At 36.6% G+C, this 23,718-nt stretch overlaps 7 protein-coding genes across 7 annotated transcripts; 6 read left to right on the top strand and 1 right to left on the bottom strand.

Moving 5' to 3' along the window:
• On the bottom strand, positions 1-4,584 carry MELLADRAFT_118111 (uncharacterized protein; the record flags this gene model as incomplete). Its single annotated transcript, XM_007416459.1, has 23 exons — positions 1-325; positions 407-421; positions 505-515; positions 589-635; positions 746-805; positions 889-1,021; positions 1,123-1,189; positions 1,294-1,695; positions 1,786-1,805; positions 1,882-2,040; positions 2,095-2,105; positions 2,195-2,231; positions 2,318-2,328; positions 2,404-2,439; positions 2,503-2,536; positions 2,607-2,688; positions 2,766-2,926; positions 3,000-3,547; positions 3,611-3,767; positions 3,833-3,959; positions 4,044-4,180; positions 4,268-4,310; positions 4,401-4,584. The coding sequence occupies 21 exons, from the start codon at positions 4,173-4,175 to the stop codon at positions 281-283; spliced, it is 2,295 nt and encodes a 764-aa protein (XP_007416521.1).
• Positions 4,585-5,559: 975 nt separating this feature from the next.
• On the top strand, positions 5,560-6,567 carry MELLADRAFT_112044 (uncharacterized protein; the record flags this gene model as incomplete). Its single annotated transcript, XM_007416548.1, has 4 exons — positions 5,560-5,599; positions 5,703-6,050; positions 6,091-6,355; positions 6,405-6,567. 4 exons carry the CDS (start codon positions 5,560-5,562, stop codon positions 6,565-6,567), a joined length of 816 nt encoding a protein of 271 aa, XP_007416610.1.
• A 2,125-nt stretch (positions 6,568-8,692) lies between these two features.
• On the top strand, positions 8,693-9,691 carry MELLADRAFT_112043 (uncharacterized protein; the record flags this gene model as incomplete). Its single annotated transcript, XM_007416549.1, has 4 exons — positions 8,693-8,873; positions 8,963-9,393; positions 9,484-9,563; positions 9,637-9,691. 4 exons carry the CDS (start codon positions 8,693-8,695, stop codon positions 9,689-9,691), a joined length of 747 nt encoding a protein of 248 aa, XP_007416611.1.
• Positions 9,692-11,465: 1,774 nt separating this feature from the next.
• On the top strand, positions 11,466-12,760 carry MELLADRAFT_118110 (uncharacterized protein; the record flags this gene model as incomplete). The annotated part of the gene is made up of 4 exons (XM_007416550.1): positions 11,466-11,669; positions 11,747-12,177; positions 12,269-12,348; positions 12,422-12,760. 4 exons carry the CDS (start codon positions 11,489-11,491, stop codon positions 12,474-12,476), a joined length of 747 nt encoding a protein of 248 aa, XP_007416612.1.
• Positions 12,761-14,188: 1,428 nt separating this feature from the next.
• MELLADRAFT_112041 (uncharacterized protein) lies at positions 14,189-14,691 on the top strand (the record flags this gene model as incomplete). Its single annotated transcript, XM_007416551.1, has 2 exons — positions 14,189-14,447; positions 14,564-14,691. 2 exons carry the CDS (start codon positions 14,189-14,191, stop codon positions 14,689-14,691), a joined length of 387 nt encoding a protein of 128 aa, XP_007416613.1.
• Positions 14,692-15,608: 917 nt separating this feature from the next.
• Positions 15,609-16,728, top strand: MELLADRAFT_93773 (uncharacterized protein; the record flags this gene model as incomplete). Its single annotated transcript, XM_007416552.1, has 2 exons — positions 15,609-15,948; positions 16,034-16,728. The coding sequence occupies 2 exons, from the start codon at positions 15,609-15,611 to the stop codon at positions 16,726-16,728; spliced, it is 1,035 nt and encodes a 344-aa protein (XP_007416614.1).
• A 2,704-nt stretch (positions 16,729-19,432) lies between these two features.
• MELLADRAFT_112039 (uncharacterized protein) lies at positions 19,433-21,818 on the top strand (the record flags this gene model as incomplete). The annotated part of the gene is made up of 7 exons (XM_007416553.1): positions 19,433-19,636; positions 19,746-20,341; positions 20,415-20,555; positions 20,654-20,849; positions 20,925-21,431; positions 21,528-21,638; positions 21,738-21,818. 7 exons carry the CDS (start codon positions 19,433-19,435, stop codon positions 21,816-21,818), a joined length of 1,836 nt encoding a protein of 611 aa, XP_007416615.1.
• Positions 21,819-23,718: the final 1,900 nt, after the last annotated feature.

The following is a 23,718-nucleotide window of genomic DNA, read 5'->3' as shown; positions in this document are numbered from 1 at the left end:
AGATGATCAACTCTGACATTCAGTCAACTTGTTGCTTTTCTTAGCTAATCTTACATTCAAAGATACTCAAATCTACACAAAAAAACACTTTTGATGATAAATGTGATTCCTCATAATGGTGCCTTCTCTTATCAAAGTCTGAATCAATCATTTTTAAAATTAAATATCTATTGTACAACATATGAAACACAAAATCAAAGAAAATTTTCCGTCTCATCATCCATTCAAACACTTTCAGACCTTGATTGGAGTATATTTTTTCATCGAATGGATTTCGAATTCAACCAATAACTGCTATATATGAAGTACAACTTGATGAACAATCCTAAAGTAAAGGAAAACAATCATTTACAATTCTATCAAGTCAATTTCATTATTTTCCAGTCATTCAGAAAAAGAGACTTACAACTAATGGGGATAACTTTTTAGATTATCCAAGAAGAAGAAAAGGATTCGTGTTAGTTTCTAGTTTGTCAACAAAAAAGACAGAAGAAGAGGACATACATGAACAACACCTATTATGATTGAAATCAAATGTCAGATAAAAGTACGTCTCAGAAAGATTCATTGACATATTTCATGACTCACAGTCTTTAGCTACAGTGGCTTTCTTTAACCTGGCTAGCGCTCCATGGCTACCACATAAACAAAGATTAAAAAATCATACCGTTGATGAGGATCAATACATTCTACAAGGCTTTTGAAATTTGCGTCTGAAGGAAAGCAAAAAATAGAAAACACTAACTGATCCGAGGAAGGTGTATGAGACCAAGCGAGTCTACATTTCACAGAAGCCGCAAGATTACTAAACCATCAAGACACAAATCCCAGCATGTCAGAAACCAAAATCCTCAAAAAAATCTCTTCCTAATGTTAGATCATACATACTCTAGAATGACTTTTTTTAATGAAGTTTTTAAATTCTTCGTCTTTCGATGAGTACCCATATCGACGATATCAAAAAAATCTGTATGGATTAATGCAGATGAATATGTATCATGAAAAGTGTCGGTTGGTAAACCTGAAAGAGAATAAGATGGAAAGAAAAAAATGTATAAGTTTTAAATGGGTTTGAACAAATCAAATCAAATGAATGAATAAAGAAGAAAAAGTCAAGTTTACCTAGGAATTTTAATGCATCTGATGTTACAAATACAATTGTTCTTGAATTCTTTCTAAATAATAAAAGCTAAAGAAATCCATCCAAAGAGTTAATCATCAAGAAGAAGAATCAGTTGAAGATCTCATAATTTTATTTTATAAAATTGTAAAAAAAGTTATCCAAATCTCAACTTTTGAATATGCTGATTGAAAAGAAGAAATGTTATTTTCTAAAGTTTCACAAGGAGTAGCAAATTTCGAATACCCTTGAAACTCTAAATCCAAGACTTCTTTTTCACGTTTGACAATAGAAGTTAACCAATTCAATTTAGCAAGTTTTCCAGTATGATGTGATGAATTTGAATCTCCAGTATGATGTCTTGATCGGTTTGGACAAAGTGTGTTGGTTTCACTACCTGGACAATTTGATGGATTAGGTATTTCTTCATTGGTTTGAAATCCTTGAATGTGTTTGTTCATCGTAGGTGATGGGTTTGAAATTGTCAAAGTTTGGATTTTCGGTTGTGATTGATCTGCAGGCGGTCTGACAACAGAAGCAAGATCTCCAAATGCCTTGAGCGCACCTGTGACGTTCTGAAATTCATAATCAGATCACATTATATGACAGTTCAGTATTAGGAGTGAAAAGATAGCATCTGTTCAACAAATGAAAGTGTAACTCACCACTTGTCCTCCAATATAGTCTAACGCAAAACAAATGATTTGAGAAAAATGAGCGTGAAGTCAATAGTACGAGAAAGCCGTGTAGATGAGACTAACAAGTTAATCCGCCTTTTTGATCGAAAAGTGGAAGGATAGTGAGTAAACACTGAAATGGAGTTCCATCACTACGATAATTTAATAAAAGCTCGACACATGGCTCTCCAGCTTGTAAGCCCTTTCGTAAACGTTCAATTGAATTAGGGTTTGTTTTTGGACCTATAGAATTCAAGTTAGTTTAGATTTCAAGACAATTGAAGATGAAACGTTTACCTTGCAAGAACCTATCAGAGCAGTCGTTGTGGATTAAGATGAAAGACGTTGTTGAAAATCACATCTTTGAATCATTTGAGATTGAATATGGTGCTCTCACCGACAATTCCGTCCAATGATGCCCTTGCTATCGTATCCTGATCATATTTTCAATTTTTCAAGGAAGTAAAGATGTCACATCTCAGTAACTGCTTCTTACAATACGAGCAGATACTTCACTGACCTGTGACAGCACTTTGGGCGTCGTTGAAGACAAAAAAAAACAGATTCAGATCATCGCACAAAGCTGAAAGCTTGTGTTTCACTCACGCAAATCCGGGAGATACAATCACGACTGGATTATCTCTGTTGAAAATTGATGTGATCAGAATCCAAACTCTCGATTCAAATATGATAATAGGCACTTACCTGAATCGCGGGTTAGATAAAACAAAACTATCACCTTTCCAAATCGTGAGAAAAGTTTGAGTTACGGGGAATATAGTTGATTCTCTCTCCAAGAATATGCTTACCTAGACCACTATAATCTTCTTCTGCTAGACCGCTACCTAATTTCAACTTCACCAAGTTGACCAGTTTGTTTGTAATGAAGACCTAAACGTCCAGTAGATTTTTGATCAGAAAGATCAATAGTTTGACAGTCAATATTAAACAGTCGAAAAGGCTCATACCTTGAAATCTTGATCATAGAGAGATTGTAGTAACCAACTTCTACTAGGTCCAAACCTATCTCTTGTATTAGCTAATTCAGATGCATCAACAAAAGATTTTTTGTTTAAAGCTCTTGGTCTAGCAGTTGATTTTATGTTTTCATGATCTCGATAATAAATATCTAAAGAAATAACATACTCAAGATGAGTGATTGTAAAACTTGAATTGGTTTGAACAGATAAAATAAAACATACCTAAGAGAGCTTTCGAATGAAACCGAAGTTTATTCGATAATTCACAAGCAATTGTTTCATCTACATATTGATCTAACTTGATCACTTGAGGTGGTAAAGGACTTGATTCATTGCCTGAATCATGATTAACTTGATGAGTTTCAATTAACCATTTCCTAAAAGTATTTCTGGCTTCATGATTCATTAAGAAATTTTCAAATTGTGATAAATCAAGTAAACTCAAAATACCATCTTCTAAATCTTTTCTAAGTACTTTTGTTAAAGGATAAGAAGTTAAATTTTCTCTTGAATCTTGTTTGAGTTTAGGTACAGTAACACAAACTGGATTAATAGAACTATCACAAGATTCAACTGGTTCGATTTCATCCCAAACTGTTGAGAAAGTTGAATTCCTTTTATGATGTTTTTTGAATGATGATCCATTATCATCATAATTCGTTTCATGAAGTCCACGTCCTAAGCTAGACCCATCTTGAAATTCATTTAATTGTTCAGTTGAATCTGGTGAGGTGACTCGTGATGGTGTATCAAAGATCCAATGCGCTGGACTATGTATTGATAAACAAAGTCAGAAAAGTGAATTTAAAATATAAAAGAGAAATAGACTAAACTCTTTTATTTCTCGAATTCGATTCCTTTCACTAAGTTTAGTATCATACTCTTTTTCTCTTTCACTCATACTATCGCTAAGAGTTAATGGCATCGAAATCACTGTCTCGCGCATCGATTGAAAGGATTTATGTTGCGAGGCGTACATTCCATATGACGCTTTTAAAGGATTCAGTTCAAATCAGTTTCATGTTAAAAAGATCTTGTTAGGATAATGAGCTCACGCTTGGGTAGGTGTAAAGCCTCAAAAGGTTCCTCTTCTGTATATTTCACATGTTGCTGAGCCTCACGAAATTTGACTAATTGGTTTTCTAAATAAGTTCTTATATTTGGAGATATAGAACGTCTTTGCTTCAAGTTGTGAAATAAAGTTATCAAGAAAATAAAATCTACTCATTAACCGAGATTGTGAGATGAGAGATATGAAAAACTTACAGGATGAGGTACTGATAATCCTTCGGTGTTTGACTGTTGGGTAGGATCACTCAAGGTACGATTCACCATTTCTACAGACTTCACTTGAAATTTGTCAGAGTTGCCTCTGATCCGAGGTGTTTCTTCTTCCATTATTACTACATAATCACATCGATTTGTGGTCCATTAACTTTCAGATAAAAAGGATGATTGCTTCACGACGAGAAAAGAAGAGGAATTCTCACATAATCTTGAAAGGTGATTCGGAAGCGTTGGGACTGTGATATTCTGTTCAAAAAGTAGCTTTTTGTCAGATGAAAGAACACAAAAGTGCAACTGGAGAGAGCTATTATCAAGAAAGGTTCAAAGAAGACTCACAATAGGATCAATGTACGTTTCGCGAGCTTAATTCTCTAGTCAAAAAGTTAAGAGAAAACCAGGCAGTGAATATATCCTGGATGGAAGATCACCGATCTTGGTGTATAGAGACGTGTAGTCTGTTTCCCCTCGCATGATCAGAGGCATTGTTCATGCTGTAAGGACTTCCGATAAATCTTAGTTTGAAAACAAACCAAAAAGGATGGTTTTCAAAATTGAAAAAGTGAAAGATTTCATCAAATCAGCTCTATAATCTCCTAAGTTCAAGTCAAGAGGGTGGTTTTTCGGTTAATGGAGTTTGGATCCGTTTTCAAATGAAGGTCCCGCAGAAATGATGAGTGAAAAGTTGGGCGGATGGAGCGAAGCTGAGCAAAATTGTCTATCTCTTCATTTCGATTGAGGATCATGAATCGCGAGAAAGAGGAGCTGACGAGGTCATCGAGTCGTATTTACATGGCTCAGCTGGGATTGGTGAGTGGACGATACACACTCCACTCGATTGAAACGCGACATTCCTCAAAGCGCGATTCAAGCACCAGATCAAGGAAATCCATCACACACACACCTTTCAAACTAAACTGTTATGAACCGGATGTGCGGATTTCGTCATGAGGGTCAGGAGACGAAAAAAGGCAATCCTGCATGAAAGATCGATCACAGAAAACCGATCTGTAACATCCATGCCCGGCGTGGTGAGACGATGCCATTTGCCGAAAATGTAGGCTGCCAGATCTGTCTATCTAGCGTTTCAATGATCTTCAGAAAATAGGAGCGAAAGAAAAGATGAAATTGATCGATCATTCAGAGCCGTACGACCTTCCCGTACTTGTGTAAGCTTGTGTATGATACCGGTATCATGATACGCTTCGGCTTGGCCGCTTAGAAGAGCTGTACTACCAGTATGTAAACTACGCACTTCGATTCGCCACGACTTAGGTAAACGGAAGAGCTCGCCCCTCATGACTCATGACTTGATAAAAGGATGTTCTTTGTCTCTGCCACAGTGACTCCTTACAAGATTCATTTCAAATCCACTTGAGTCTCACCTCAACGCTTTGTCATCGCCGAACCTGAATCGACCACCGGAGTGAAAATGTGTAACTGGTCACTCCACCTTAGCTTTTATCTTTTTAGTTTTCTTACTTGTCAAACCCTCGCCATGGAAGAGACTTTAAGATCCGTATTGATGACAACTCCAGGTGCATCTTCCGTCCTTTTTTATTTACTTTGCAGCCGTACGGATGTTCTGACATTGCACGGTATGGCCATCGGTCACGCTGACTTTGGAATCCAACATATCAGACCGATATCATCATGTACCAAAGCATGAATCTGAAGAAAGATATTCTTGGCGTAATCTAGATGAAGTTTTAAGTTTTATAGAAAACAATCCAGATTTGACAAAACATATAGACACGCCATACTTTTCAAGCATATCCGACGAGGAAAAGAACAATGCTAGATGGGCTTTAAAAAACGCAGTTAAAAATCGAGCTTATTATTCTGGAAATGATGAAGAGAAAAAGAGTGAAGCTTTTTCAGCTATTTCTTGGTTGATTGCCTTTGTGGAAGATAAAATGTTTGAACTCAGGACAAGAGTAGCTGAATCTGCTAAGAAACCATCACGCTGGTTATGGCATCCGCATACAAGTGAGTGAAATTTTTGATACATCAAGTTTTGGGTGAAAAGTGGTCGGTCTGATGAGGAAACTCCAATACATAGAAGCATCTGATCTGTTGTATCACGACTTTGAAACTCATTATCAAAAATGGATCTCAGAAGCTCATCGACTGAAGACATTGAAAGATTCTGAGGAAGGAGGAAACGTATATTCAGACGACAGAAGAGTTATAGTCTATTTAGCTCTTGTCATGTTTGGAAATCACAACCATGAAGTACCACAAAGTCCAGGCCGAGTCAAAGAGAAGATAACACACAAAGGAGGGATACGAAAGTGAGCTTACAATCCGATTCTTTAAAACGGTGTTTGGTTTATCAGAAAGTTCTGATTGGGATGTACCTACGTGGATTCTAGTTACTTTCGAAGCTTGTCACATCCTTGAGACTGATCAAGCTTTTGAAGGCGCGAGCAAGAAAAAGTTGCCAGTAATGTTGAAGACATCTCAGAGTGAAGAGCCATATACTTATGTGGATTCTTCTGCATAGAACTCTCATATCAGGAATCCTGCAGGACATACCACGTGATACATATTGAAGCTTATGATTACTATTTCGAGTACAATCTTGCGACAAGGAATGCCGAAGAACAGGATAAAATATGTGATATCTATCTTTATATTTATTATTTCAATCAATGTATACAAGCACGGGAGGTGGTAGGACAGAAGCTGTTGTTTAATATTTATTGCTGAGATAAATGATAGTAATAGATATTGCATATGAAACTAAAGAAAATATCAAAATCAGCCACTTTATGCAGGCATATATTGACTATTATATCTACTTGAGTAGTGTCATTGTCATTGATTTCACATCATATCCAAGGATGCATCAGAGAGGGTTGAGTGAAGTGGATAGAGAACCAATGTCATGATAGTTGAGCAGATCCAAGCCCAATAATATTGGTCTCATAATGGGTGTTGGTCAACCCAAGGACTGGATTGTTTTGTGATTTGAAAATAATTATAAAACCCCTCACTTGCCCCTAATGGTTCACAGTTGTTCATGGACACCCACTGGATTGGCACAACAAAGGTATGTACTCTTCTTGTCTGGCTGATCCAACTCCAGGTCAGATTTATTTTTGACTCTATGATTTGAAATATATTCAACTTTTCTTTGTATTTTCTTTTAGCTTCTCCATAACTCAAGACAAAAGTTACAGAGTTCCATGTTAGATGAACTGGATGAATGTGCTATTATTCTCAAAGTGTCCAAAAAATGAGATGCCTAAGAACACCAAGCTTCAGAAACCTGGAAAATGGAGGGATTGCATATAAAAAAATGGGATTGATTATGATGTGCAGAACAATGATTCTGCAGGGGTTGCATATGCAAAAGACAGGAATAATTATGGTGTATACAAAAGGATTCTGTAGGGATCTCTTTGTCTGATGATCCGGTTTTGGTAGCTAGTAGGATGATAATATGCTTAAGATTCTCAAGAACTGGTCAGATCTTCCATTCTTAGTATTGATCCCTAATCAAATAAAACAAGTACAAAAAAGGATGTGTGTCATTTTTTTGAGAGCATCTTTGATTTGGAACCACGATGTCGCTCGATGTCGGGTACAAGATCGCATAGTATGACCCGTAACCACACAAGTTTGATTGCTCTTGAGACAGACCTTTTGACCTCCTCAGATTGTGTCGCTTCAAACCTACACAGATTGTGGAGTGTCTTGCCAAGACAGGGCGTGCAAGTCTCTTCCAGCGCTGCGTAGCGAGCTCGCGACGTTAGGAGCGCCCCGCAAAGGATTCAAGTTTGTGATGACACCGGGCCGCAAGACCTGTAAATCACCACCAAAATCATTCACATCCTGATTTTGAAGACTTCATTTGCAGATCAGAAGTCATAAAACTCTGAAGACATATTTCATTGAGTGAAGTTCATGATGCATGTTGAAAGGATGAGTGAACAAGATCAAGAAACAGATATTGATTCACGAATCCCGAAAGACCAGTCCCTCGAGTCCGAATGTTGTAATAAAACTTGCTTACAACTGAAGTATCGTTCGGTAGGGAAGCCACTTGAGAGGCAGTTGAGTCATATGAAGATCTCTGTTTCCAAAAGTGCTGAAATGGAAGGATCCCAAAAATGGTCTCTTCGGCTGATCACAAGTCAGAGATCTGCACTCGCATCTCTTCGATTAATTATGCCGTGTTGCTCAGTTGGATCTTCGGGGTTGGTGACTGGTTTAGTTTTTTGATTTTTGTTGTCCTGCCTTAGAAACAAGTCAAAAGTAAAATTAAAACCAGTACATATTTTCTTTGGACTGATATAGCAACAACAAAGGACAATGATGATGATGATAGATGATGATGATTAATTTTGACGACCAATGCCATTCGCATTGAAATGAAGCAAAAACAAATTAGTTCTCTCCTTTCCGATTGAACTTTCTTATCCTAATTATTTTATTTAACTTTCTTTATATTGATAGCGCAGGTCGCATTTTAGAAATTTGAAAGTTTGGCGAATTTGTAAACATTTGTTTCCTTTTGTACTACCTCAACTTGGATCAGTTTATTATTATTATTATTATTATTATTATTATTCACAATAAATTAAATTAGATTATAAACCTCAAGGGTGTCTTCGGCAGTCAGGATGAAACTCGATGCACTAACTAGATATACTTATATTTTTATCTTTTTCGATATCGCTCTATTGGCTGCTGCAATCTTTACTCTTTTAGTCGTCTTAGGTTGGAAATCTCTTTTAGCTTCTGACCCTTTACCAAACGAAAGCATTATCACTCGTTTAGCTCTATCCACCAACTTTGTCAATGGTCAGTCCAAAAAAACCTTTCCATCTTTAATTCATGAATAGTTTCTTGAAACTAATGATTTTCTTTTTCTTTTGTATTCGAATCTTCAGCTGGTCTGATCTTCTCAATAGCTACTTTTGTTAGTTTTGTCATTTCACTTTGGCCAGTGTTCACCAAACCAACAAGAGACAATGCAGCAACAAGACCAGTAGCAATCCACATGTTATTTATCTTAGTCGTCTTTCTTTTGACCATGGGAGCCGCCACAACGATCTGGTTCACAACCCTTCGGATTCGTGCTCTCTTTACACCTGTTTGGATTGAACAACCTTTGGAGATCAAATTGTTTTTACAAAACTCGTTACAATGTTGTGGATGGTTTAATGCTACTGCTTCAGGAATGTTTGATCAAGAATTAAGGACGGGGTATTGCTCGAATCCGGAATCGATCGTTAGAGATCCTGATCCTAATGTTTCAATTGGTTGTGTAGGACCTTTTACAAAACAAGCTGATGATCTTTTTAATAACGCATTTACCACTGTAAGACTTTTTGCACTCTGATGACTCTTATGATCCATTCATCTTGCTTTGATTGAGTTATTGATGTTGGACCTTTCAATTTTTGAACAGCTGTATGGTTTTACTATCATTGAGCTTGGTTTGTTCTTGACAGCTGCTTCTATCACCAACCTACGCATACAAAAGAAGAGGTAAGAATCCTTTGTTACTTTTTGAAACCTCTTAAGAATGAAATTATCTGAACTACTTTTCTCTCTTTTTCAGGTTTTTGAGAATCGATTATAAGTTGACCACAGGTGGTAAAGGAGGATTTGTATAAAAATCATACGTTAATAAACATATACTTTTGTGATTTTCTTTTTAAATAATTCTCGTCACATTGACACAACATTTTTTGGTATCTTCTCATGCGTATGACTGTTTTTGGTGTAATTTTCAAAAAATAACTTTGAGATTTTTTTGTACTTTTAATAACATTATTTCCCTCCTTTTATTTAATCCTTGTTTTTGTTTCTGATTGATTCAGTTTCATTAGATAAGATAAGAACAATATTTTGAAAAAAGCATATAGAAATCAAATTTATAAGGCACAGATTTGTTGAGGATATATCAAACAACTGAAAAGTATGAACATTCAAGCGTTTGGAAGGAATCTCAACTTCACTGAGTTTGATCATTGTCATTCCATAAATACTTCATTTGTAATTGAGGGTTTCAGGAATTAGGTTACAACAACCATTCTATCATATGTACGTCGGACATTGAGAAAAGCCAAAAAAAGTGTTTAAGCCTTGAAAAATATTAATTTGCCCTCAAGAACCAAAAAATACAGCTGTTGCTTTGTTAAAGCCAATCAAGACTTCAATCTAAACCTCTTTCATCTCTTCTCAATGTCCAACATTTAATGGAATGCCAACTTGACCTGTAAGTTCCTCTTGGACAAGCAATTAGTTGAGAGATAGTAACTTACAGCTTATACATGAATATTGGCATGTGATCCGGAAAAGTTTGGCTAGGGACATTTTCAATGCTTCATAACTTCTTACCCTATAGACAAAAGTACTTTGGACCAAAGAAAGGTCATGTGCACCTGATTATTCTACACGCATTCATGTAGCTCACTTCTTATTTGATACAATTATTACAGAGTAACAAGAGGCTTCAGTTGGCAAGAGAGAAAAAAACACCACAATTTCTGAAGAGCTGTCCAACTTGGCAAAACCTTACACCAGGTGTGATGGGATGGTGCACAAAACTCTGTTTTTAAATTCTGTTCTCTATTGATTTCTTGAACCTAATAACAAAACTTCAAAGATCCAACATGTCTTGGTTGAGTGCGCACACAAGGCCTTTGGTACAATAGATTTATATCATCAGGATGAAGAGATATGATACACTGAAGAAGTTCCCAAGGACTTTGGCCAAGTGCTACAGATGATATGGGCAATACCTGGTTTCCAGATACCAACAACCTGTGAGTGTGACATCGTGTGGTAGATTTTCATGAATGTGACATACTCAAAGGATGCACATATGTCTGGATGCTGCACAAAAGTACAATTTCCAAATTTTACCCCAAAGGGCTATTCATACTGGGTTGGGCCGGGTACTTAGGAGGTCAAGGCGCATCTTCTTGACATGGCAAGCCTTCTCAAATTGTCTTGACTCCAGGGAGAGCTTGAAAGACTGAGCCTGGGGTTGGAATGAATGCCCCATCCCTACGCTTGCTCAGCACTTGCCCACGAATCCCCAGCCAATATTGTCTGCTCATACACCAAACCTTGTGTAAATATAAGCCATGAATTATAATTCGCTCTCTCAACTAATTGCTTGCCTGAGAGGGAGTTGTTCAAATTGGAATGGAATGGCAGTATGCTTCACAAGAGTTTGTTCAAACACGACGTAGCATGTGTGGTGGTCCGTGGAAGAGGCCTGGGCCCGAGAGTCCTGCACTGTCTCGGGGCTCCCTCAGCTCCGTGCAGCCATCTCGGTACCACACGGGGTATCATCCGTCGAGGCTGAGCGGGGTGCAGGTCTAGCTGGTTTAGGCAATCCAATTTCATGAAAGCCTTATTTCGCTTTCTCATCCTCCACACTGACACACCACACATTCAAGATGAAACTTGCCGCATTAACTAGATATACTTATATCTTCATCTTCTTCGATATCGCTCTATTGGCTGCTGCAATCTTTACTCTCTTAATCGTCTTACGTTGGAAACATCTTCTGCATTCAGCACCTTTACCAAATCGACATCTGATCACTCGTTTAACTCTATCCACTAACTTTGTCCATGGTAAGTTTTTCATCTTCTGGAGCATGATTCATGCTTAAAACTGATTTCTTTCTTTGTGCTTTCATTCGAATCTTTAGCCGGTCACATCTTTTCAATAGCTACTTTTATCGCGTTCATCATCTCACTCTGGCCATTATTAACAAGACCAACTCGAGACAATGCAGCCACAAGACCAGTAGCGATCCACATGTTATTCATCCTATTCGTCTTTCTTTTAACAATGGGAGCCGCTACAACCATCTGGTTCACAACCCTTCGAATCCGTTCACTCTTCACACCCGTTTGGATTGAACAGCCTTTGAATATCAAATTGTATTTACAAGACTCGTTACAATGTTGTGGATGGTTTAATGCTACTGCTGCGGGATTGTTTGAACCAGAACTAAGGACTGGGTTTTGTTCGGATCCGGAAACAATTCCTAAGGATCCTGATCCTAATGTTTCAATTGGTTGTGTGGGACCTTTTACAAACAAAGCAGATGATCTTTTCAATAACACATTCACCACTGTAAGTTCCTTTCAAACCTTGATTAACCTTATGATTCATCGATTTTGCTTTGATTGGATTATTGATCTCGGACCTTATGATTCTTGATTAGCTTTATGGTTTCACTATACTTGAGCTTGGTTTGTTTTTGACTGCTGCTTGTATTGCAAACTTACGCATCCAGAAGAAAAGGTAAGAAACTACGCGACTTTCTAAACCTCTTGACATACATCTAACTCATACATTCTTTTTTTGCTCATTTTAGGTTTCTGAGAATCGATTATAAGTTAATCACAGGTGGTAAAGGAGGATTTGTATAAGAATCGTAAATATTTATATATCTTTTTTTTTGGTTTTGCTTTTATATAACTCAGATTTTTATTTCCACAAATCAATGTTTTCTTTTTGGTATCTTCTCATGCATATTACTTTTTGATGTAACTTCTTTCTTTCTTTGGAAACCACTTTGCTCATCTTACTGCCATTGCCAATCATATCACTTTCTTTTTTATTTATTTATTCTTTTATTCTCTATGTGTTTCTGATTGATTTAGATTCATGATTTATAAGATAATAACGAATTCTCGAAGCAACATTTTTCATCAATTCCTTATATAAGGTACGGTTTTATTGACAAAAAGTATGAACATTGGAAAGCTGTGAAGGGATTCCAACTCAATCAAATTTGATCATTGTCTTTCCATGTATGCGGCATGTTTTTATGCTTCAATGGACTCTAGGTTGCGTAAGATTTTGTTCAAAGCTAATTGTGGTTCAAGGATACGCAGAGCACTAGAAATGTTCAATCATCGCATCCGGGTGAAGACATCACAACGTCTGTATACACTTCAGCAGGCAATTGTGAATTGCTACCCAGCCGCCATATAGAAAAAAGGCATAAATCTCTATCATGTGTGATTTAATGTCATGCCAGCTTGAGCTTGCAAAAAAACATACTAAAAAAGTGCCAAATTGAGTGCCAGCCAATGCCATCCGTGTATTGTTTTTCAGTCTTAACTTTTCAGCAATTTATTTTTGCTCATTGATGATCTTTCAAGTTATCCTTTGAGATCAGCTTTATTTTGATTCTCTCATCCAACCTATCTACTACTCGTTTTTGTATTTCAAATACGTACCCCATTTTTTTGAAATTTATATAATTGTCAACAGTCAGCCTTAGGCTTCAGGTAAAATAAAATAACTGGGTTATGCATCTTGAAAAGAAAGTATTGGGCTAATGCCATTGCGATCCCTGCAAGAATTAAAAACCCCCAACAGCAACTTTGTCTGACTCTCTATCCTTTTCCTATGCTGTATCCAAGTTTGTGTGTATTTTTTTATCAGATTTTATCAATTTGTCATGGCGACATGGCGACATGGCGCCACAATTCCTAGTGAACGGATGAACCTTAACTAAATAAAAGTCACCGTCGCCGTCGCGCAAGAAGGAGTTTGTCAAGTTAAAGGAAAAACCCTTGAACAACATGGAAGTTTTCCAAAATCTTCTACCGTACATAATCAATAGGGACTGGGCGAAGCTCTGCAAAATTGCAATTCAACCGTAGTTGAAAGCGAGTTGCAAACAGCTAAGCCACTGTTCAATCAATATGAAATTTCCTTATTTTTTTTAGTAAGCTTTATGGCACTAAAAAAAATAGGGTGGCGCACAGGCATGACCCTCCCTAAGACGAGCTGTCTATTCAAAATTTCCCCCCCCACCTCAGCCAAAAGCCTATGGCAGAACGCTTCTGGATAGCCTGATATACCTTTCACAGGTTGCTCTCGCTCTGGTTTTGGTGAAATCATCTGACAGTCGGGTCTCTTGGGCTTGTAGGAGTAATCCTGACACCTCCTGTTTGCATAAATCGCTTCGGTCGACTTCCAGGGGATTCATGCGCTTATTGAGGTGGCTAAATCCTCTGTCGGTCGAAACCTCGCCCAGTCCCTAATTTCTCAAACCTCTGAATTCATTTGCCCATTTCCATCCCATCGATCTTCAATCAAATTTCCTCAAACAACTTCTTTCCTCAACATGTCTCGAATTTCATCATACCTATTCATCAGTCTAACTATCCTATTAGTTTCTCTAGCCACCTTCAGTTTGGCAGCTAACACTGATAGATGTACAGTTTGTATGTACGATGGGACAACTTATAACAAACCAGATCCTGCTAAAGGTGCCAATGAGTTGTGTAATAAAGTTAAACAAAGTGGTTGTGTTTTTAAAAATTGGTATACACATGATAACGATCCAAATACAGGTGGTCAAAAAACTTATTGTCGATTTCAATGTAAGTTTGAATCCCTTTGTTTTAGAAAAATCATTTAGGTAAGAGAAAATCTGATTTGTGATTTTTTTTTCTTATCAATCTTTAAAAACTTTTCTTGTCTCTCATTTGATATATAGGTAATGATCCAAAAAGTGGTTGTATTGGATACAAGACTAAAGTCCATAACGGTGGACCAGCAGATCAAGCTCACGAATCACTTTTCAGGACTGATCACATGGATTGTGACAAATGGCCCATAAGCTAAATGCAGTTATCTAAGTAATGGCAATGGCGATGGGTGTTGCAGGTAAGCTTGTAATCTATGAACCTTCTTCTATCATTGACTGGATAATGACGTAGTGTGTACAATTCTTGTCGACTGCTAGGGATACAAAGTACCTTCAATTATCGCTTTCAAAATATCTTCTTGGTCTAGATGGCTTTCAAGTGATTTCTTGTATATTTACTTTTTCTCAAGGCCGATTGATTCTTTTTTTCAAAAACAATCCCAGTGCCCTTCGCATACATTTTTACAAAACAAAAGACTCTCAATATCAACCCCAAGTTTTCAATGTCAATGTTGGGAGGCTGGGCATCGATTTAGCAATTCAAGGAATTCAAGAGTAAAATGTCTATAAAATTTGCCGTAAAGGATACGTTAGAAACTGATTCTCTTTTAAATGAGAAGAGTTGATGTTTTTGAAGAAGAAAGAAATGATTTGTGGGGATATTGCTTTAGGAGGATATATAAATTGAAGAGGGTTTGTGCAAGCAAGTTTTGTCAAGACTTTGTAAAATCTGGAAATGGATTTCTGGAAATGAATTGAATCTTTTGAAAAGGAGAGTTGTAAAGCAAACTCTACCAAGTCCCTCGCCAAAGGCCCGGGTTGTAAAGATGGCATTTGTGAGGAGCTAACTTGAAGAATTTCACAATCTGATCCGACGGCAACACTGATTCCTGGAAATTTGTATGGCCTTAAGGCAAGCGAACATGGCTTAAGAGGCTGAAGTCAAAAACCGAACAAATCAACATAAGACTTAGCTCAGGCTTAAGTAGACCTAATATTTAACTCAAGATTCCAGTTCAGTCGGCTAAAATTAGTCTTGACTGGATGAGAGCTTCACTTTCAGCAACATTCAAAGACAACCAGACCATCAACTCACTCACTTCATCCATTCAACATGACCTCAACTATCGCTGGACTCAAAATACCATCGGCAGATCTCTGTCATGTACAATGGAGATCATTAGCATGGGTACTAGAAAACGGACCGTTAAATGAAACGAATGCCATGGAATACTTTTCACATTCACCATTTTATGATAGAAGATCAACAAATCAAGTATTACGAATGCAGTCTATGTTTTCAGGTCAACCACCACTTGATTCAAAGGCAGAAAAAGAAGCTTTGAAGAAATTAGTTGGAATTGAATATACTCTAGTGGTTTCTAAACCTGAAGATGACCGTGAAGGTGGTTTATTCGTAATTGAAAAGAGAGATAGAAAAAACCCCGAAGAATGTTGGTGAGCTTTTATTTAGACTGATCGGTTTAGAAACTGAAGAAGGTGATATTAACGTTTTGACAATCTTTTTTTGTCCATTAGCTTATCCGATTACTTCTTATTATATCCTTAAGACATGCATTTATCAATCTCCTTCATTTCACGCCGCTTTATCATGTCGACTACTCACTTCACTTTCATCTCTATCAGATCTTTTAGATCTTGCACGATCTCGTAAACCAATCTATGATCCACAACAAGGTTATGCATGGAAGATCAAAACGAGACATCAGGGTTTTGAAGGAGGATCAAATACAAACGAACATCAAGACCAAGATCCAAATCAGCCTGAACTTTCAGCTTATGAAGCTCAACCGATCTCTCCAGTTCAACGTAGACGACCATCCAATCATTTACCAATGGATATCGATAAATTAGAAACATCAAACACAAAGATTACACCTACAGGAGTCAGAAATCCATTGGATGATAAAGTCGAAGTTCGGAATATTCCATTAGAAAGAGCCTTTCAAAACGCATTAGCTATGTTTTCTAAACCTGATGATAATCCTACTCAACCTTCTATCACGATAACTGAAGTAAATCATTCATCAAATCCTCAAGATGATCTTAATAACCTTTCTCAAGCTGAATTGAATTTGATCAACTCGAATTCAAGTTTTAATTTATCACATTCTTCTAATGATACACAGAGTCAAGAGTCTTTGATGGATGAGACGATTGGTGGAAAGAAAACTAACTCGTCTGGTAAACGTAAAGTTAAACGTACCACTTGATCTCACTTTTATCTTCTTTGGAAAATTATATGTGTTTTTTTTACTATCAGTTTTTATATTATCAATTATATGTACAATGTGATACTTTACTAGGGAAATGAATTGGTTTGATGTAATAGTTGATTGTTTGTGAGTCATGAGGCTGTACCTGGTTACAATTTTGAAAGGATAACTTGAGTTATTTGACTTGGGGTCGTCATCTAACCTCAAATAAATATACGTTAGACACTTGATGCTCTTAAGGTTTCATGTTTAGTGAGTTCATTCACTCTTTTTCAACTTATGGCTTGGGCCTTAAGGAAAGTGAAGATTGATTGAGGAAACCTTTCAACTTGACCAAAAATATACGCTCGGGGTATACAATTCTTACCTTCTCAGTGGATCTCAAACACCTTACTCACATTGGCAAGATGAGAGGCGTGGTCATTACGTGGAGTACCCGCACAGTCAACAAATTTACCTTGAATTTTCCAATCCGAGTTTTTTTTTTAGCGCAAAACTTTAAACAATATCTCGGATCAATACCAGTCAATACCTCTGACAAGATCCTACAAGATCTGTCCAAGGATTGCTGCTTCCGCGCTTGCCAAATAGGAAGTTTTTATTTCTGAGAGTATTGTAAAATAAAAACAAATTTAGTATTCCCAATCCTCAAAAAACCATAAAGATTCACAGAATCTACGCCTCGATCCAGGTGCTCAAAAGAAAACCTGAAGTGTGCAAAAGAGATTGTTTAGTCCAATAAGAGATAGTAAATGAAGTTGAATCTTTTGATCTAGCATGGCTCCATCAAATCCGAAAACCACATGAATAATGGGAACCCAAAATTAAATGACGAGTTCTACACAATTTGTTGATACAAATTGTACTTCAATTCTTTTCTTCCGAAACAAAACCGCAAGAGAACTAAGAGGATGTGCCAGGATTAGCCAGACGAGTGGAGATGAGCGGAAGGGCGCAAATACACATATCACAGAAAACACAAGGCATGACACAAGTTTATAGAGTTGATATCTCTCAGTGACACTGATGAGATCCATACATGTCACAAGGTGAGTCAACAGCACAGGCTGAGCAGTCAACAAGTCGATGTCTTGGATTTTGATTCGAGGAGGATGGATTGACGGATCACCTTCCAATCTTGAGCTCAGCCCTGCTTAGCCTAGTCACCAAAAGATTTCTTTGGCTTCACTCCGATGGGGTTTCCTCTCAAGAAACCGTTGGCGCCTAAAACGTCCTCGCGCCGCTTCAATCTCTTATGAACCTTCGCTCAAGCTCATCCTCTCTCTCAATGATTTTGCTTTTTCATTGTCCTGCAAATACATCCGGATCTACATCAACAATCGCCTGAAACTCACATTAGTCACTCTGAGTCATCATCCCAAGCTTGATCAGGTTCTCAATGTTCAGCGTGGTGGATTGATCGAGTTTATTTTACGGGTTAAGATATCTTGGCGGGTCTATCATAACATGAACATTCGTGTTCTGTGATACTCATGGTCAATGACTACGTATCAAAACAGTCAAACCAGGATAAAAACTGCTCGGTTTGCTGTGACGATCAAAGTTTTTGATTGACATTCGCATCATCGATCTCCGTCGAATTGACTATGTCAGCTGTATCCGATTAACTGGGTGCTATTGATGAAAGTGAAAATTGATGATAATCGATCCGAGATGGATGTCGTAAGCTATGAAGTTACCACTAAGGTGGCTTGTATATATGACAACTTCTTCACAGTCAAGTCATCATATTTTTAGATGAATGCATACATATCGATATCAGCTTTCGGCGATCTACGTGCTTCTCTCAATAACCAAATCCGATCAACAATTTAAACTTTATTTGTTTTTTTCTACTCTTGATCACGGACCTTTCTGACAGCATAAAAAATTATATCAATGCATACAAATTGATTGCATCAAGGCGGCAGGCCATCGTTGGATCTACAATCAATCTTGTTATCAAAAATTCGACCAAAATTGTCGAGGAAGTTGCGAGAAGGTTCATGAAACCAGCTCTAGCAATTTTCCAATTTCTTGTTCGGATCTTTTCTTCTTAATTATCTGGTTGGTAAATCAAGGCTGAGATATAAAAATTTACAAAGGATCTTCTTAGATTGGCTATGAAGTTGAAAACGAGTTACAAAGCTTCAGAAAGTCGAGGCGCAGTTTGCCTTTGATGATCACATATGTGATCTGTATTATACAATACTTTTCCTTCAGCGCAGGAGATCCTTAGTTTCGGGATACGTAGTCTTGGAAGGCCACAGAGAATGAATGTTCATTTTCCTAAGTCACTGATTTAAAGTCCACCGGTGATAATTTGCTTAGATGTCCTTATCCTCGATGAATCCCTTCACTTCATCCTTATTCATAGAATGATACACCATCCAAAGTTTTCCGTCATAAAGTTTCCCGCAAGATTTGGTGGCAGTGCCAAGGGTGTCGAATACAACTTCGTTCTGTGAAAAAAACAGCGTAGAATTACACCAACTCAGAGCAAAGGCTTGGATGAGTTTTCTAAGCAATCAGATTGGAAGTCCGGATGAAATTGGGTGATGTTGATGACCAATCTCTAAGCAGCTCTACGCAATATAAAAAGTGACCTCTTAGATCGGTTTCAATCGTTCTTTACTCATTTTCTTTCCATTTCCAAAAGTTCTTATTCCAAAATATCCATATGAAGTAACGCCTTTTTATAATGAATCCTCAAGACATCAAGGACCCAATGATGAATGTAGAACATGAAAATATAAATCTTACCAATATAATCTTGATAGGAAATGATCCAAAGTTGGATGAATTGATCAGAATTTATCCACATGAGTTGTTTTCTGATCATATACCTATGAATAACGATGACTTGATCCAAGGACGATCATTTTATCAAGATTTGAATTATTCGGTAAGTAAAGAAGTATCTCTAGCTTCTGATCTTCAATTGAATCGATAGTTTACTTTACTGACTCGCTGTTCAAACTCACATCCTTATGTGGGTTTTGTTTTACATCTAGGAAGCCATGAAATCTTATAGAAAACTCATTGAGTCGTTTTCAAAACTCAAAGAACCCATTCCAAAAGATGTAATGCAAATTGCAGCAATCGCTTTATCGAACAATGCGTCATGTAAACTTATCATGAATGACCATCGTGGTGTGATTGACGATTTAGAAAAATCTATTGCAATGAATGTGATCTTGATTAAGACTGCTTTACGTTATCAAAAACTAATAGTCACTCAAATCATACAATTATTTAAATCGTACATCAATTTATTTGAATTGGAATCGGCTCATCAACTTTGGTCAAGAGTTCGAAACGATTTTTTCCTTTTAAATCTAATTCATCGGAACCAAAAATCGATTGTAGATTTTCAAAATTTAACCAAAATCTTACATTGGTTAATCTTTATAGAAAAGAAAATTTATGAATGTAAAAGTCAAATGAGATGGGATTTAGTAAATCACTATTTTAAAATTTTAGAAAATAAAATCACGATTTGGAATCTAAATGATTCGATTGAAGAAATCTTACCATTAGAATTAGAGAGAATCAAAGCTGAAAGTTTAGCTTGGTTAGGATACCCAGAAGAAGCTGAATGGGTCGCAACGTTAGTATTTCTTTACTTTTCATTTTTAGATCAAACCTTCTTTTGCTAAATGATCTGATCTTCTTTGCTTTAGTCAATGCAAGGATCCTGTTGATTTCGACACCCCTCAAGACTTATGGTTACGTGGATTGATCAGTTTCTCCTATGGGAATCTAGAAGAAAGTTTAGAACATTTTGAAAGATTAGACGAAATCAAAAAAGATTCAAACTCAACGTGAGTAGCCTTTATATCTCTACTTTTGACGAAGAAGATTCCAATCAGAACATTCCCATTCTTTTTATTGATCATTTTCATTCTTTTTGACAAAATAGTGGTACAAAGAATCGAGTGAAATACTTGTTATCTCAACAGGATGAAGTTAAGAAGCTTTCAATAGATCAACATCTTGAAAGTCTTCCTAAGATGACCGCATTGATACGATATCTTTTACTTCGTGTGGGTCAACACCCTATTGAACAAACGTTTGAGGATCACATTAGAGTGATCTATATCGAGACTTGTTTCAAAGTTGAGTGATAGACGTCCAGGCTTTTGAAAGTTGAATTCTTTGTACTGATTTTTGTTGTGATTGGTTTGACATAGAAACTTAATAAGATGACCAACGTTCAAGAACTTGAAAAATATATTCATGAAGTGATCAAATATACCACCGAGATCTTAAGTTCAAAAGCCTTAGTTGACAACATGAATGCAAGAGCTCCAATGATACCGATCAGATTAAAGAAATTCCTTTTGATTGCATTTCTTTACAAATCAAGGATCTGGGCATACAGAGATTATAATCTATTTCAATCCATAGACACTTATTCACGTCTGATCCATTATTTCAGATTCCTTAATGGTTATAATTTAGTAGTGAATTTGAATTTGAATTTGATTAATGAAGAATTGAATCAAGTTAAGAGGAGATGTGCTTTTCTTAATCAATATCATCATCAACAACAACAAATCAGATTTAATATGACCGTTAATCAATCATTGATCCGTCAAGCTGAAATTTCGAAAGAAAAAGCTTTGGAAGCAGCTTTGAAAGAAAAAGGTTATCAAGAAGCTTTAAGACTTGCTAGATCGCAATTAGGATATTATAAAGTTAGATCTCATTTTTTTCTGTCTTCTCCCCTAAAACCTCATTTCTATGTTCAGTTCTAAAATGTATTTGGTTTTGATTTGATTGGTTTGATTTAGGTGTTAGGAGTTAAAAGAACTGCATGTCAACGTGACATTAGATCAGCTTTCAAAAAGTTAGCGTTAGAAACTCATCCAGATAGAGGTGGTTTAACTAGACATTTCCAACTTGTAAGTGATACCTTTGTGTCAAATCCAATCATAATCCAATCATGTTATTTTTTAATCACTGATGAATTGTTATGTTTTTCTTCTTGGGTGATTGTTAAGTTGAATGAAATCCATTCGACTCTTATCGATCGAATGAAAAGATACGTTTATGATAATCGTCAAAATAAATTAAAAGATTGATGGGTGATAGGTTATTTACGATTTATTAGAAATGATTTTTCAAAGAGAAAGTCTTGATGACAATACGGACGAAGGTTTATTCTGGTTATGTGCTTTTGAGATTGTGTTACGATATTTCCAGAGGAAAAATTGACGAGATCGTTATGTTTCAAGAAGATTTGATTAGAAATTGTTTTGAAAGTACTGATTCACGTAGATCTTTTTTGAAATTGAACATAACGAGATTCTTTGATTTGTATACGAAGGAATTGTTCGCAAACAAAAGTTGAGCACTGGATATGAAGTTTACAAGATTTTGATTTTGGTTGAATACTTCAAAGTGAGCTACACATAGTGAGTCACCCTCGAGCCTGTTGTATTCCCTTCGAGCTACCTGTTGCATGCTGCCCGGTGATGCTGCATACAGTCTGTGTAGCGGTCGGTGAGTCGAGGAGCGAACAAGCTTTCCAAATTTCTCCCTGAAACGGAGTCGATGTGCGCTTCTCGACGAGCAACTACACAGTGAGCACGCAGACACGGTGATATCCACCATTCATTGCACTTCATGAATCAATACAAAACTGAAACTGTTTTAGGGATTTTTGCTACAGATTTGTGATCGTAAAGTTTCTTAGTTTTCATCTTGGAGTGAGTTGATCTTGTGATTGATTGGAACCTAAAATGATCGTTTGTTTGTTCTTGATCACTTTGACAGTACATCTCCTCTGCTGAATTCAATAGTTCTTCTTTCTTTTGTCAATTGTTGAACTGAGACGGATCAGTTTTAGCAAATTAGTCTTGCACAATCGATCAGTTATCAAAATCGAACTACATCCATCAACTCATCCTTCCATCATCTCTCTCATGTACACTCTTAAGTAACACGACTAAACCACTTTAGTGCTCAATGTATGCCTATAACTTTTTCGATCGTTCCGATGGACCAAAAAATCATCACGTCAATTTAATTTACAATCCCTAGTTTTCTTTAAATCCTTCTCTAGTCTCTCAAATTCATTCATCAATCATTTACACGTTGGTAAAGGATCATTCAATCTTCATTCAACGTTAAAGTACGCAGTCTTTCTCCTTGATCTTTAAGTTCAATCTTAGCGATATACAATATACATGCATATAGATATATAAATTCTATCATCTCTTCCTTTTCAAAATTCTTCCTTCTTTTCTCATTCGAATTTCTCATCACCTTGCAGACCGACATACGTATATCATATATATCAACCATATATCAACTATTCTTCAAACTCACTCCTAGCGCTGCGCGTTAGTTTATTGATCGTTAAAGATTTATTAGACTTTACTTCTTTTCCCGATCAAAGTCCTCTCTTTTTTCTTGGTTTTTTTTTCTTCTTAGAATTTTACATAGTGATCATAACTTTTGTTTTATCCTGAGATTTGATCATCCATCGTGATAATTTTAACATTCAATTTATCTAAGACGAAGCTTTTTATCACATTTTTTTTCTACATATTTCCTGAGTTCAATCTTTGGCTCATCTCTTCGCTTGACAATTGATCTTTTTTGTGTGTATCAGCTTGCTTGACCGTGACGATTTGCATTGTTTTTTTTTGTGGATCGACGTTGTTGCTTTATTCTACGCATTAGTTTCTTGATCTAACGATTTCCTTTTTGTGTGTGTAACTCAATCACCAATCCATTTCTTTTTCTTTTCATATACACTGTTGCAACTCTTTTGGTAACTTTAACCTTTGTGAGCTTGACTCCTGAGTTTTTCTTAATCTTATCCCGTATGATTGATCTTCATTCTACTTTCCTTCCCTAAACACTGAGCACTGAGATTGCTGCTGCTGGTAACACGACATTGACATTCTTAAATACCATCACACTTTTTTTCGGTTTTTAGGTGATCATCGCCGATTTAAACTCTTGTCTTTTTGG

This window comes from Melampsora larici-populina (assembly GCF_000204055.1).
Source record: "Melampsora larici-populina 98AG31 unplaced genomic scaffold MELLAscaffold_61, whole genome shotgun sequence".
Taxonomy (NCBI): domain Eukaryota; kingdom Fungi; phylum Basidiomycota; class Pucciniomycetes; order Pucciniales; family Melampsoraceae; genus Melampsora; species Melampsora laricis-populina.
Note: the sequence above shows the minus strand (reverse complement) of the source record. Positions and strands in the feature narration are given on the sequence as shown.